Source organism: Geospiza fortis, unplaced genomic scaffold (genome assembly GCF_000277835.1).
Source record: "Geospiza fortis unplaced genomic scaffold, GeoFor_1.0 scaffold396, whole genome shotgun sequence".
Classification (NCBI taxonomy): domain Eukaryota; kingdom Metazoa; phylum Chordata; class Aves; order Passeriformes; family Thraupidae; genus Geospiza; species Geospiza fortis.
In genome coordinates, this window is record NW_005054345.1 from 4,525,448 (window position 1) to 4,538,923 (window position 13,476).

Sequence of the window (13,476 nt, forward strand, 5' to 3'; positions counted from 1 at the left end):
TCTCATGCCACCATCTAGGGAACTGTCTGAAAGCAGTTTCTGAGGAATTTCTGTTCTACTGAGGAGCTGAAATCTCATTTTGGAGTATTTCCCTTGCAGTGTCAGTGACCCCTAACTTAACTCTCCCCATGGCTGGTTATGGAACAACCACATGCAGGCAACCAGTCCAGAACTTGTCTCAATAATGCTTTTCTTAAATCTGGCGTGGGCTTTCTCCTCTGCATGCAAGAAAACTTCTCCATGTTTACTGAGAAACTTTTATTTATGCCATATGTACCAGAAAAGCTCATTCAGGCATAGTTCAGATGACCACAAAAGTTTGTTTTCAATGTCTGTTTGGAATTACATCTTGGAAATTCGAGAGAAAGTGCTATAAGGGAGATCCTAGATCATTTTCTTTATGCCCTGAGCACAGTTGTTGCCTGGCACTGCCTGGAAGATAAAATTTTATGTGTGGTGTGTCCCATCATCAGCGATGCAGAGTGTGTCTGGTCTGTCCTCAGGCAAAAGGTCTGTGGGCTCATCAAAGGCCTTGACATCCTGCACTAACTCAGAGCCCAGAGAAGTTCTCAGTGATTGTGCTGCGTTACTACCAAAGTTTCAAGGGATTGACTGCAGAAAACATGATGAAAAACATGAGAACCATGTATTATACAAAATAAGGAATAGAAAAAGAATCCCTTTTCACTGGGAAAACATTCAACTGCAGACCTGGAGTATTCAATGTCAAATAATTCTCTGGCACTACTTTTCAGTGACTTGCTGCAGTGGGCAGTTTTCTCTGGGTCATAAATAGACAGAGGAATTTCACGATCTTAATTAATTTCCTTCTGCTGAACTTTCTGGATACTCACAGGCCTACAGAAGAAAGACAAAGCCTAGGCAACATCCCTTTTCCTTAGACCAGAGGAGGTCTAACATCCAGGATCCCTGCCAATTGAATTTACTCAGTATTTCCCAGATGTGACTTTGAATTGCCCTGTGGTTCTCAGTGTGGGAGGTCAGGCAGTCCCAGAGCTGTTCTCCCTGTACCTGCCTGGTGCAGCAGCTTCATTACACACCTCAGCACATCTCCCAGCAGGCACCAGGGCCATTTTTTCCTCCACTGAACTTAATATCTAAAGACAGTGGGAACATTTCACACACAATGGTTCAGGCTGGAAGGGAGCACAGTGGGGTCATCTGGTCCCACCTCCCTGCTCGAGCAGGGTCATCCCAGAGCACAGGGCACAGTCTTGAGTGTTTCCAGTGAGGGAAATTCCACATCTTCTCTGGGCAACCTGCTCAGGAAAGAAGTTGTTCCTCATGTTCAGGATGAACTTTGTTCTTTAACATGGAGTTCAGCAAGGCCCCACATGCAGGCAGCCACCTAAAAAGCTGACTCCAAGTGAACAGGTAGATGCTTGAAGTGAAATGTATGATGGGAACACACTTCAAGGAACTCCAGCAGCTGTAGGATACAGAGCTTTCCTTAAATGTCTTTTTTTTCATAGAGTCCATGTGCTGCCATATCCCTGCTCTCTGCATTACAGTATCCCATCAAAACACAAGCTGCCCAGTGGTTTTCAAGAACATAAGATTTTTCTTTTCTTCTAAGAGCAATAACACTTATCAACTTTTACTGAAATACCATATCAGCTCCTTGTCACTGGCAGTCTACAGTTCCTGCCGCTAAAAGTTTAATGCATTTACAGGAGCACTTAGGCATCAAGACTTTGATATCACAATCTGTTAGTCACAGGTGCTACATGATAGGTTTGTGTTAGCACATTATAGATCTTTTATCAGATACTGCACAAAATGTGTGTGTTTCTCTGCCAGGCAATCAGAATCAGGCTGCTGCATAGCTGATGAGTTACTCACCAATATAAGTTGTTGTTTATTTTAAACAGAACTTTCCCAGAACTGCACCTTAATGGATAAGTTAAACTCTAATTGGTCAAGGCCAGTGAAGACCAGGAACTCAATGGAGCCAGGAGAAACACAGCAGGTCCTTGGTGGTGCTTTGAGCGTTGTCAGTCTTTCACAGTGGCACTCGTCAAGCCGAGTGATTAACATTGCTCATTTGCCATCGCAGACAGAGTCATTTTGACAGCAAATTACCACTGGATCAATAGCTCAGCTTGTCTTTGGCAATCCACGTAGTAGCATGAGACCTGTGACAACTTGCCATGCTGCTGGCAGTGCTGCCTCAAAACCATGGAAGGAAGTTGGAGGTAGGGGAAGAACCGAAAAGTCAGCTCAGATTGAAAAGTTCTAGATGCTTTCACATCCCTCCAGGGCTCCTTTTATTTCTTTTTCCAGACTCTGGACAACACAAAAGAACTTGGCCTTGGGATTCAGCCTAAAGTGTACTTTCCATTTTTAATAAAATTAGTAATCCCATGCAAGTGTTGAAGCACATGCCTCAGCTTTGCTGTAATCCCCTGAGGAAAACATCCCTTCAGCGTGGTCCCGGAGAAGTCGGGCGGTCGGTCAGCCTTGTGGCTTTGCTCCTTGCATCCCGTTCCAGATGTCAGGAAATGCATCATTTAAAAATGGAGATGGAGCTGTAGGAGTTCTGAGTCGAAAATGCAGAAAGAATTCTCCTGTAGTTATCAAATTAAAGCTGTTTTTGACTGGCCTGGTGCTAACATCACCCCTACGTGCTGCTTTCACTGACCTCAGCAGCTGAGAGAAAAGCAGATCTTTTGTGCACTGGCACAGTGTAAGGTCACCTGAGGTATTTCTGTCACCAGACACAATTCACATCACCTGCATCCTTTTTTCAGACATATGGGAAGGATTTCCTGCATAGAAAACTATTCCCTGACAAAGACTGGAACGATGCTTCCCAATGAGATCAGGATTCCTGGGATGGCCCTGCTGTGTTGGTCATCCATGGGCCTGAACTTCCTCAGAAGTTGTTGGTGGCCAAGCAACAGTTTGTTGCCGCCCGTTGTTGACCAGAAAATCAAAGAATCCCAGCATGGTTTGGCTTGGAAGGGATCCCACGGCCCCAGGCAGCACCTCCCACCACCCCAGGTTGCTCAGAGCCCCATCCAGCCTAACCTTGGACACTTCCAGGGATGGGGAGTCCTCAACCTCTGCCCACAACAGCCCACAAAATGTAACTTAAAGCAAAGACAGTGATGTGTCTTGGGCCTCACTTTTGACGCTGAGTGAAAACTCCCACCTTCCTTGGCACTGAGACAGAAGCAGACAATTTCCACAGGTGAGCTCTGAAAGACACAAGCTCCTCCGGCTGACGGTGGCTGTGCATTTCTTGCTGATTTGGGGCCTGTCAAACCTGAATCTTTGTGAGCTCCAGACCGGTCTCCTGTGACCCAGAGATCCTTGAAGATCATCTGATAGTGCAGCATGGGGCTGTTAAGTTGCAAAATGGCATTAAACACATTAAAAGTAGGCTTCCAAAAATTGAACTAGTCTTCTTGTTTGCTTCTGGGACCAATTCAGGATGTTGACTTGGATCTATAAACTCTCCTATAGATTAGATCTTGGTTGGGAAATGGACTACATTCCTTTCATGTGCTGTCTTAGCAGTTGAGATCAGCAGACTTGCTTTTTCTAAAGTGTTTGGGAAGCAGAAGCAATATTTTATCTCCTGTGGTATGCTGCTGGTATAGAAATGTTCAGGCTTATTAATTCTTCAGGACACAGGAAAGTCTTCATCACCTGTGTAGGCAGTCATGGGAAAGGACCCACTGCAAAGACTCCATTGAACTCTTTCTTTTTTATTTTTTTTTTGAAAGCAGCTGGAAAATATTAGTAATCTTCAGAGCCAATATACAGTACATATTGAGAGCCAGTAAATGATGCATATTATTGCAAATTCCTGTGCACTTCTGCATTTTATAAAACAGATAACTAAAATACTCACCTAGCCAGATCGGCTCCCCCAGGGATGCACATTTCCAAGCAGAGGACAAACCAAAACCACAGAACAGAACAAAATTAGCCAAATAGAATGGCTAAGTGTTGGAAACAAATGGTTTTAAGATCACTGAGTAAGGAGCGTGACCTCCTTTTGCATCAGTCAAGGCAACTGTGAAACTTTGTGAAAGAAGCTCACCACAAAACAGATGCTGGGCTATCTTAGGTAAATAAATTACAAAAAAACAATAATAAACCCCCCCACACACACTTTTTACAAAGCACAGCTGTGTAAATATTGCATGAGACAGGGGAGAGGGGGAGAGATGTAACATACACCCTTTTTTTATGCAGAAGTTCTGCTCTGGGCACTGTTTATTAACATTCCCAGTACAACCATCACTCCAGTGCCTAGCACACAGCGCAGCTACTGTGCTCCCTGCACATGTTTGATCTTAGCTTTCGAGGAGAAAACAGGCTTTATTTTAAAGGAAACATTTTCACCCAGAGATAAAAGGTGCAAGGAGAGGTGTTAGGAGACGGGAGGAATTACAGGATCATGGAGTGGTTTGGGTTGGAAGGGACCTTTAAAAGCTCATCCCATGGGCAGGGACACCTTCTGCTGTCCCAGGCTGCTCCAAGCCCCATCCAGCCTGACCTTGGACACTTCCAGAAGACTGTACAGGACCAGGTACAGGAAGAAGACAAAAATCTCATCTCTTTGTCCCATTCTCTTTCCCACACCTTCTGCCACACTGACTTTAGATGTGCTCCTGCTTCTGCACCGGGTGAGGAGCAATTCTCCTTAATTTCATGGTGCTGGATGCCTACTGCAATTTTCCTGCTTCTCAACTGCCAGGTACAGCACATCCCAGCCTACAAAAATCTGCCCTCAGAGAGGAACAAACGGCTCTTCTCAGCTAGACCAAAGTCTCACCTAGACAGGCAGTTCACTCTCTCTGACAGGAGCTGATGGTGGACACTTCAGAGAAGATAACAGTAGGAGAGGCATCCAGTGATGCTTTTCAGAGTACAGCCTCATGGATTTTGGCAGCAAACAGCTTGGTTTCATGAGCCAGAGGTTTTGTTCACGTCTTTGTGACTGACTGCCTTCACTGAACTTTCCTTTCAGAGATGTGCTTTTAACCCATTCTTTATTTTGGCCCCCACAACATCCCATGGCAGAAAGTTCCAGTTTTACTCAATGCTGCATGAGGAAAAACCACTTCTTTTGTCTGCTGCCTGATAATTTTGCTGGATGCTTCTTAGTGGTTTTCTTTTTCACTGCCAGAAGTGGTGAATAAATCATTCCCCGGTTACTTTCTTTACTTTCCTTCAAGTTAAGTGCTGCCCAACGCTTTGACCGCAGCAGTCAGCGAGCACAGGGAAGCACAGAAATCCATCTAGCAGCCTCTGAGCTCGGGTAACAGCTTGGCTCAGTGGCTGCAGAGCCATCTTATACCTGCAGAAATGTCTGTGTGCTGTGACAGCAGCTGTGCTGTCCACCCAAAGTGGGTTTTCTGTGACTTCCACCCCAGAGCTCACGCTGTGAATGCAGTGAGCCTGAAGAAGGGATGATGTTTTAAGTTCTTTCAATCTCCAGCTTCAAAGAAACTTAAACCTCAGCATCTAGCATGGCTACAGCTCTCTTCTGGTTCCATCTTGCTCAGGGAAGAGCAGGAGATCCACAACATCCTGCACCTCTGCTTGTCCTCACCACTCCAGCACAGCCCTACTGACATCATCCTTTCTGCTCTTCCCTTACATCAGTGCTCACTGCTATTTTTAGTGTGATATACACCAAAAAGCATAACATAAAGAGATCCTCTTGCTAAATTTAGCTGGGAAATTATAGGCTGTTTTACTGTTTTGTGCACAGTCTTCATTTGCCTCAATAGATTTGCATGCAGATCTTCAAACCCCAAAAAGCCAGACAAGTGAGGTGGTACCTGCAGCCCCAAGAGCAGCACTCTGGAGAAAAATGGGACTGTTTTATCTCAGCAAGGGCTGGAGGCAAAGTCTTGGGTTCCACTTATAGGAGGGAAATAATTTTATTTAAAAAAAAAAGTAAGGATTTACAATCAACGAGATTTGAAAAATATGAATGTATGGATTATCTTTCTTCGCATTTAGTGTTTTATTGCAGCAGCCCACGTTTGTCTCCAGGAGTATTATCCATGATGCAGCACACTAATGCACTGCCTTGCTCTGAACAGGAGAAAGCACTTTGGATGTAGTCCAGGTTTAACCCTGTCTCAGGGCTTGCTTTTACTTTTAAACAAAATAGCAGCAAATGGAAGCGAAGCACCATCCTGACTCTTCCTCAGAGCGTGGCCAGTCCTACACATGAGGAGCAGCTTTGAGACAGAGGTGATGCTCATTCCCACTTGGTTCATGACTCCTCTTCCTCTCTTTGCCCTTTCAGTCCCTACAACCCACCTCTGTTCTCCATCCTTGAGTGAAATTCCCCCAACCACACATAACCTAAAGGTGCTCTGCCAGGAGCTGCTCCTGGTCAAAGGGACTGTTGGACATCTGACATCAGACTGGTCCCTGAAAAGACCCCCGTCATCCAGGCAGAATTGCAAATCCTGGCTGTTTGGAGGTTTTAAAAATTAAAACATTCCCCCTAACAGCTGTATTTCTTATGCAAATCCCCCACCAAATGGTACCTTGTATTAGAGAAATTGTTTGTCCTCTGTTTAAAAATGATCATCTAGAAACCCATTAATTTTGGGGGGGAAAAGGTTTTAAGAGGACAAAGCAGGCTTACAAACCACATTTCTCCCATGCCCTGTGAACTGTTGTGCTATTGTGATTTTACAGTGCTATTTCTTTGCTTCTGCTGGGTTTTTCTCCTTAATGTAATGTGGATAACCCAGAACAAAAACTGACACTTAATTCTGAGTAAACAGTGGCAGTGACTGAATAGAAACTTGATGTCAAATATACAGCCACCCTGGGAAAGTCAAAATCCAATGCTTTCTCCTCTCTTCCAGTTGTGTCCTCCGTAAGTGTATTATCCATAAAATTAGCGATTTAAAAAGGCATCAAAACATTATTTTTCATATTCATAGCGTCACTTTAAAAAAAAATGGTTAAAAATCGATTTGCTGGCCTCTTGGGGAAATGCTGTAATGTTTTTGGCTGTCTCCTACTTTCTGCTGCCAGCTAAAAGTACCATCTGGCTTGTTTAGGGCCCTTTTCCATATCAGGTGCTTCCAAAATTCTCCCCAACCAGAGGATTGTTTCGTTGGGTTGCTCTGCCTGCTGAGGCATGTGTCCTGGGCTGGGAATCCTACTGCTTCTGTTCCCTGCCATCTTGCTGACAGTGGTGTGTGTATGTTTGGGCACGGATCTTGCTGCCTCTCTCCCGAGGACATTTGCATCATTGTCAGCTGCACATATTAAATTGATATGCAGGGCTCAGAAACACGTATCCCATCTTTTGTCCCTTTGTTTGTGCAATTGTTGTGGTTTTAATTCTTCTTTGACACCTGGAATATCACAAAGCTGCTGATAATCTGTTGGCTACTAAGGGAGATGACATTGATAGAAGGATAATGCGTGTCAGACTTATATCTCGATAATTGCGGACACACCCCGAACCCTCGCAGCTCAGGGAATGAATATCCTAAATCCATTATTAATTTGGAGAGTCGCATGTGGCAGTTGGCTGTGGTGTCATCCTCTCCCTGCAAGAGTCACTTGCAGGGGATTTGGAGGCAGTTTGGGTGGATCCTGCAGCGCTGTGCGGATGCACGAGTCGCTCTTGGTGCGTCCTCGCTGCCATTTCGTGGCAGCCTGAGGAGCTGTGACAAAATGGGGTGGATGTCCTCCCTCCTCAACAAAATGGGGTGCGTGTCCTCCCTCCTCACCTGCTGGAAGGCAGCTCCCCACGTGCCTTCTCCCGCCCAGGAGCGCCAACCCAAGCAGCTGAGAGCTGATGCGCTGTTGGTGGCACCAACGCCTCCTCCTCGGGACCCTTTGTTTTCCAAATTTACCAATTTACTTGGAAATAGAAACACTCCCCTGAAGGGTTTATGAGTAGATTTGAAGCCCTGTAGCTGCAAAGTCCAGGCTTGATGTGATTGTGTGGGAACAGGAAGGGTGTTTTGGAGCAGCTACTGCCGTAAGCTGTCTTGTCCTATTTCAAAAATGATCTGTGCCATACACTGCTGACTTTTCCTGTCCATCCATTAAAAAGTGAATTATGAAGAGTGCTGAGACAAACAGATAGGAGTTTAACCTTGTTAGTAAATATCGGGTAGCTGATATATACTGCTAGAATGTTACATCACAGCCTCGCTCTTCAATATAAGTTTATGAAATTATCTTGTTACTATATAAACTGCCTTGGCTGGGTACATTCTTCCAGAGGGTTATTGTTTGCTGGATGTTGGCACAGTAGCATGACTCTGAAGAGTCAGTTCACGATGTGGTGAATTTTAAAGACTTGGGAGATGGCCATATCTATTTTTCAGCAAAGGAATGAAAGCTTTTTTCCCTTTTTTTTTTTTTTTTCCTCCCCCAAGGTATTAAAAGTTTCAAAACATGTGCTAAAATGAAAAGGAAATAATAACTAAGACTTGGATGGGAAGTAGTGCCTCAGAGTACTGACTTTGTTTATTTGCTTGTTTCCCCCAAAATCTTAATATTTCAAGCACAAGTTAATATTTTAAATCAAATAAACCTGTTCTGTGAACTAGTAAGGTACTTGAACTATTATCACACATTATTCATTTATTTCTGTGTGAGTGCAATAAATATTTTACAAGCTGTAATCTTGTTCTTTTAATAGAGAGAAAACTATGCAGAATATGTTGCTTAGAGTATTAGATAAGCTTCAGTATGTTAATCAAATATTTTCGTGATATGAGGGCAGTTGAGAAAACAGTACAATTTTTGCTAATGGCACTGGTAAGTAAACGGATCTATCATTACATTGTCATGAAAAGTGACATTGAGCAGAAACACCCTGCCAATCCCTAGAAGATAAGTATTTAATGTAATTAGACAGACACTGTCTCCTTTGTTGAATGTAGCATTAATCACCCAGAGAAGTCCAACTTTATGTGAAATGGCTTTTTCTGATATGTCTTTGTATTAGAAAGCTTCTCACACGGTTTTGCCACAATGATATATTTGAAGAAATGACTGCAGCAGCTACACGGGTTTCCTCATGGCACATTTCTTGCTGTTCTCTGTTCCATAAGCTTTAATTCTTTTTTATTTAGCAGTGTTGCATTACATAGCTGTGACTTGTTCCTAAGTCTAGAAATTGCTCCACGTGCAATTGGAGCTGAACCTCTTTGAACCAGTGTAATGCATTCAAGTTATGAAATACAAAAGCAACACAAATAGCTTCCATTATGTTCTTCAGTCCTTCCTCTGTGGTGTTAGCACAGGTTCATTGTTATGGCATAAGCAAAATGTTCCTTGCCTCAAATGCTCGTCCATAATATCACACACCAAAAAAAACCAACCAAAAAAAAAAAAAAAAAAGAACTTTTTATGAAAATCTCATTGTTAAATGGATGAAAAATGTTGCCCCCTTCCAGAATTCATTGGCACTACATTTTTTTTTCCCCTCTTTTTTTTCCCCTCCCCCCCTCCTCTCCTCTGTTGCTTGTAATTTGTACTGTGAAATGCTGTCTGGTTATGAACTGGTATCAATTTGAGTCAGCGCACAGCTGTGTCTTCCCACCTTCTCAGTGGTGCCGAGGGCTTTGAAGGGAAAGAAAAGGGTTTAGTCAGAGATGACAGCCAACTTCACCGGGTAACAGGTGGAGGTCAACTTGGTTTATTTGTTGGGCTGAGCAGAGTGCAGAGATGAAAAATCTTTGCCATAATAAGGTTTAGGAAGAAAATGCTGACTAGTCTAAGCTTTGATTCCAGCTGACAGATCCTTTGCTAGTGTTCATTACTTGATTTCACAGTTCAGGCAATTTTAAGAGGCTTAAAATTATGTTTCTGCTCTCCTCTATAAAACTTTCCGATCACTTTCTAATTTTTGCTTTAAGTAAAGTTATAGGGACTCCCTGATATATCACTCCTGCCTGTAGACTCTTACAAAGTCAATATGCCATCAAAAATGTAAGGATAAGCTTTTTTTTTTTTTTAAACCCTGCTTTCAATGATTCTTTTAATAAATGAAGCAAAAAAAGTCATGTGTAGGCACCGATTTGAGAAGAAAATTAAAATTAAAACCTAAAACTTTCTAAAAATCCCCCTGAATAGTGGATAGTAAGGATGCTTAAGAAGCCAGTGTTCCTGTCTGGGCATTTGGGATTTCTGTGCTAGTGAAGCCCAGAGTGCTGAGTTCCAGTCCCTGTGCTCCATCCCAAAAGGGAGCCACAGCCAGGCCCTGAGAATCAGAGCAGAACGCGCTGGCTTTGTGTGGCTGGGGCTGGGCTGAGCACACACAAAGGGATCTCACTGGGCTGAGCTGCCTGCAGCCTCTGGGTCCCTCCGAGGGCTCCCTTCCCTGTGCCAGCTCCTGGGAGGGACACGGAGGCGTTTCTCCTCTCCCACCCTTTTTCTTCCACCACCACCACCTCCTTCCTACCTGCTGGAGTGGGCAGAATAGGATTATCTTTAGCCATTTGCTACAATCTTCCCCCTCAGACTTTCTATTACTTCTGCATTCATTCTTTGCAGGAAGAGGAAACTCACTGGTCAAACCCTTGGACACCAGAATAGTTGCATGCAGTTTCCCAGGGAGCCAGATAGCTCTAAAGCTTCCCAGTGAGTGACAGTTTCTCTCTTCTATTCTTCTGAAACATGTGTTTTACACATATACTGAAAAATGTTAATATCAATTTACAGCCAGATCCTTGCTTTTTTTTTTTTTTTTTTAAGGTTAAAAAAAAATAAAATCTCCCAAAGTATTTACACTTAGAGCACCTCAGCACACATGTCACTTTTTTTTTACGTAGGAAAAAGTGTTGGATGCTCTTATACACATAACATCATTGGGCTTTTGAAAGCTGTTAGCTCATTCTGAGTTAGTGGCAAGAACGCTGGACTTGCCAGCGCCAAACTGTGAAACCTTTTCTTGTGTGACTGGTAGAAATCTCATGGGGGTAGAAATCCAAAAAAAAAAAAAAAAAAGGGGAGGAGGGGGGGACGTAAATCTGTGCATTTGGATTCGAGCAGCTTCAATAGCATGATATCAACTTTGTCCTAGAAGTCCTTGAATCACAAATCATTTTGGGAGAGTGTGTTGGAGAATTACCACTGTATGCTTTCCCTGGTTTTTTACTCTTTTCTAGGCGTCCATTAGTTCCCACTGTCAGGGAGAGGATTCTGGACTAGGTGGATCCCTGTAATCTGATTTGGCATGGCTATTTTTCTGTGTTCCTAAGCTCATGAGATCAAGTTATGTAGGATTATTTCATAATGCCAGAGCAGCAGTTTCTGAGGTTGGACAAAGCTATCTAGCAAAAGTGTCTGATAAAAGAAAAAATCCTGTCCCATACTGTAGCTTTCTTGGTCCAGTGAAGCAGCATCGTCACGCACACAAATCTTGTAAAGTTGCTTCTGATAGCTCCCTGTGTCCCTTAGTTTTTGTAAGCTAAAGTGCCATTTTCCTTTTTACAGCTTAATTGAACCTAAATGCACCCATTTTCTGCAATGTGGTATTTTGGTAATTTCGCTATTTGCTCGTAAGTTTTCCCTTAAGCAAACTGAAAGCTTCCCCTTTATCACTTCACTGGGCCAAGATTTCACACAGTATCCTGCTTGCTACAAAATATGATAGTGTTCTCTCTCACCTTGTTTCTTTTTTCTTCTTTTACTTTCTTTTATAAAATCAGGATATCTAAGAAACCCCGAACACCGCGGAGCACTTCATGGTGGGTGTGCTTATTCAAACAATGCCAATGCTCTCTCTCGTTCTCGGTGCACAGAGTTGTTGTGTTGGTTTGGGGGGGATGTGCCAGGTGCCCCCTCTGGTGTGGATTCTCCTGTGTCCAGCAAGGACAGAGCTGGTGCCGAGCACTTTGCCAGAGTGCCTGCGCTGGAGGGGGCACTCCCATGTCACCTCTGCCCCTGCCGTGCCTGTTGTCATGGAACTTGCAGGGGGGTTTTCCCTGGGAGCCCTCTGCCTCTCTGCTTTCACCTGCCCAGCGGGTGGCAGGGGGCTTGGGCAGCTCCCAGGAGCAGACCTGCAGGCAGCAGGGCCATCCAGGCTCCTCTGGAAACGATGCCAAAGTGCTCTGCCTTCCCTCAGGGAATCCTGGAGCCACTGGGGATGCAGAGGAGGGAGGCTGAGCTCACCTGGCTGGTGTCACCTGTGGGGAAGTGGCTTCAGTCTCTCTGCCTGGTGGCAGGTCCCCAGTGCCATCCCAGTGTGCAGCTGGACGTGGACATTCCCAGGAAGGAGCACAGCAGCTACAAATTAATTCTGGTGTTGTGGAGGGTTCAGTCCCGTGACTGTCAAATTGTCAGAGGGTGAAAACACCAGGAACCACTGGATACCAAAAGAGAACAGTTCCATGAGTCCACTCTCGACCTGCCAAATTATAAATCCCTTGGTACAATGCACACAAATTCAGTTTGCAACTCTTTCTTCCTTTGGAATAACCTATAAACTCTTCACCTCAAATTGTGCAGAAATCAGGTGGCTTTACAGTCCGTGGTAAATCACCTGGGCTATTTTCAATCCTGACCACAGCTCTTTCGTTAATTAAAACACATGTTCAATGGCACTGTACACCGATTAAATCCTCAAAACCAATATTAGCACCAAACTTAGTCTTGTCATCATAAAAGTCATTTGAAAGCATTACCATGCAGTAGCTGAGGTCACAAGTCCAGAAAATCTGCATATTTACCCATCTCCATCTCATGCCTGGGGCGTTCAGCAGCCATCATTGTTATATATGGCCTGGGTAGCCAATGATGGTTTGATGACATGCAAATAATGAGCAAATGATTTTTAAGAAAATTAAATAAATAAATAAAACCCCAAAAATTTTACTCCATCCTCTTCAGTTACTAAAGATTCCCTTTAGTATCACTCGCAATTTAGGATCCATATGCATCTTCAGGAAGATATAGTTGAAACATAAATCTATTCTGGGTCTTTAACTTGCAAAAATATCATACCTCAGCTATAATCATATGCAAAGACTTTTTAGAGGGCTTTGTAAATGCCATCCAAATTTATGATGGCATTTTTTGCCTTGCAGCTATAGATGTTCCATCCCCAAAGCACCCACATAAAGGTATATTCTCCTATGGATGGCTGCAGTTTGTCCCTGCTGCTATATCTAATCTGCCAAGTGTGCTGAAAAACTCTCAAGTAGCATTTGAAATGAAACAAATGTAGTCATGAATTTTAGACGAGATGTCTAAAGACGTCATTAGAAATTTATTTTTTTTTATTCTCCTTGCAATATATATTTATACAATGGAAAATTATGCCGAAGCTGACATTAACTCAAAGGCAGAATTGAACTGTTTTCCTGCTGTTTATTGCTCTTCTCATTAAAGTTTTTAAATATATAACTCATGAAATTATATTTTGAAGAAATTGGTTAGATTTGAGTACTAGTTTATTAGTTATTGAAAGAACTGCTGGGGTGGCAGAGCAGGAAT

At 43.4% G+C, this 13,476-nt stretch overlaps 1 protein-coding gene across 9 annotated transcripts in view; it reads left to right on the plus strand.

The window, feature by feature from the left end:
• NFIA (nuclear factor I A) overlaps window positions 1-13,476 on the plus strand; it is a 348,500-nt gene that overhangs the window by 275,653 nt on the left and 59,371 nt on the right. For 5 of the 9 annotated variants that reach the window (XM_031058563.1, XM_031058561.1, XM_031058562.1 and 2 more), the window contains one exon: window positions 11,691-11,729. The exons of the other annotated variants lie outside the window; for them this stretch is intronic. In XM_031058563.1, the coding sequence (XP_030914423.1) occupies window positions 11,691-11,729 (39 nt within the window). The remainder of the gene's footprint in view (window positions 1-11,690; window positions 11,730-13,476) is intronic. 9 annotated transcript variants of the gene reach the window in all.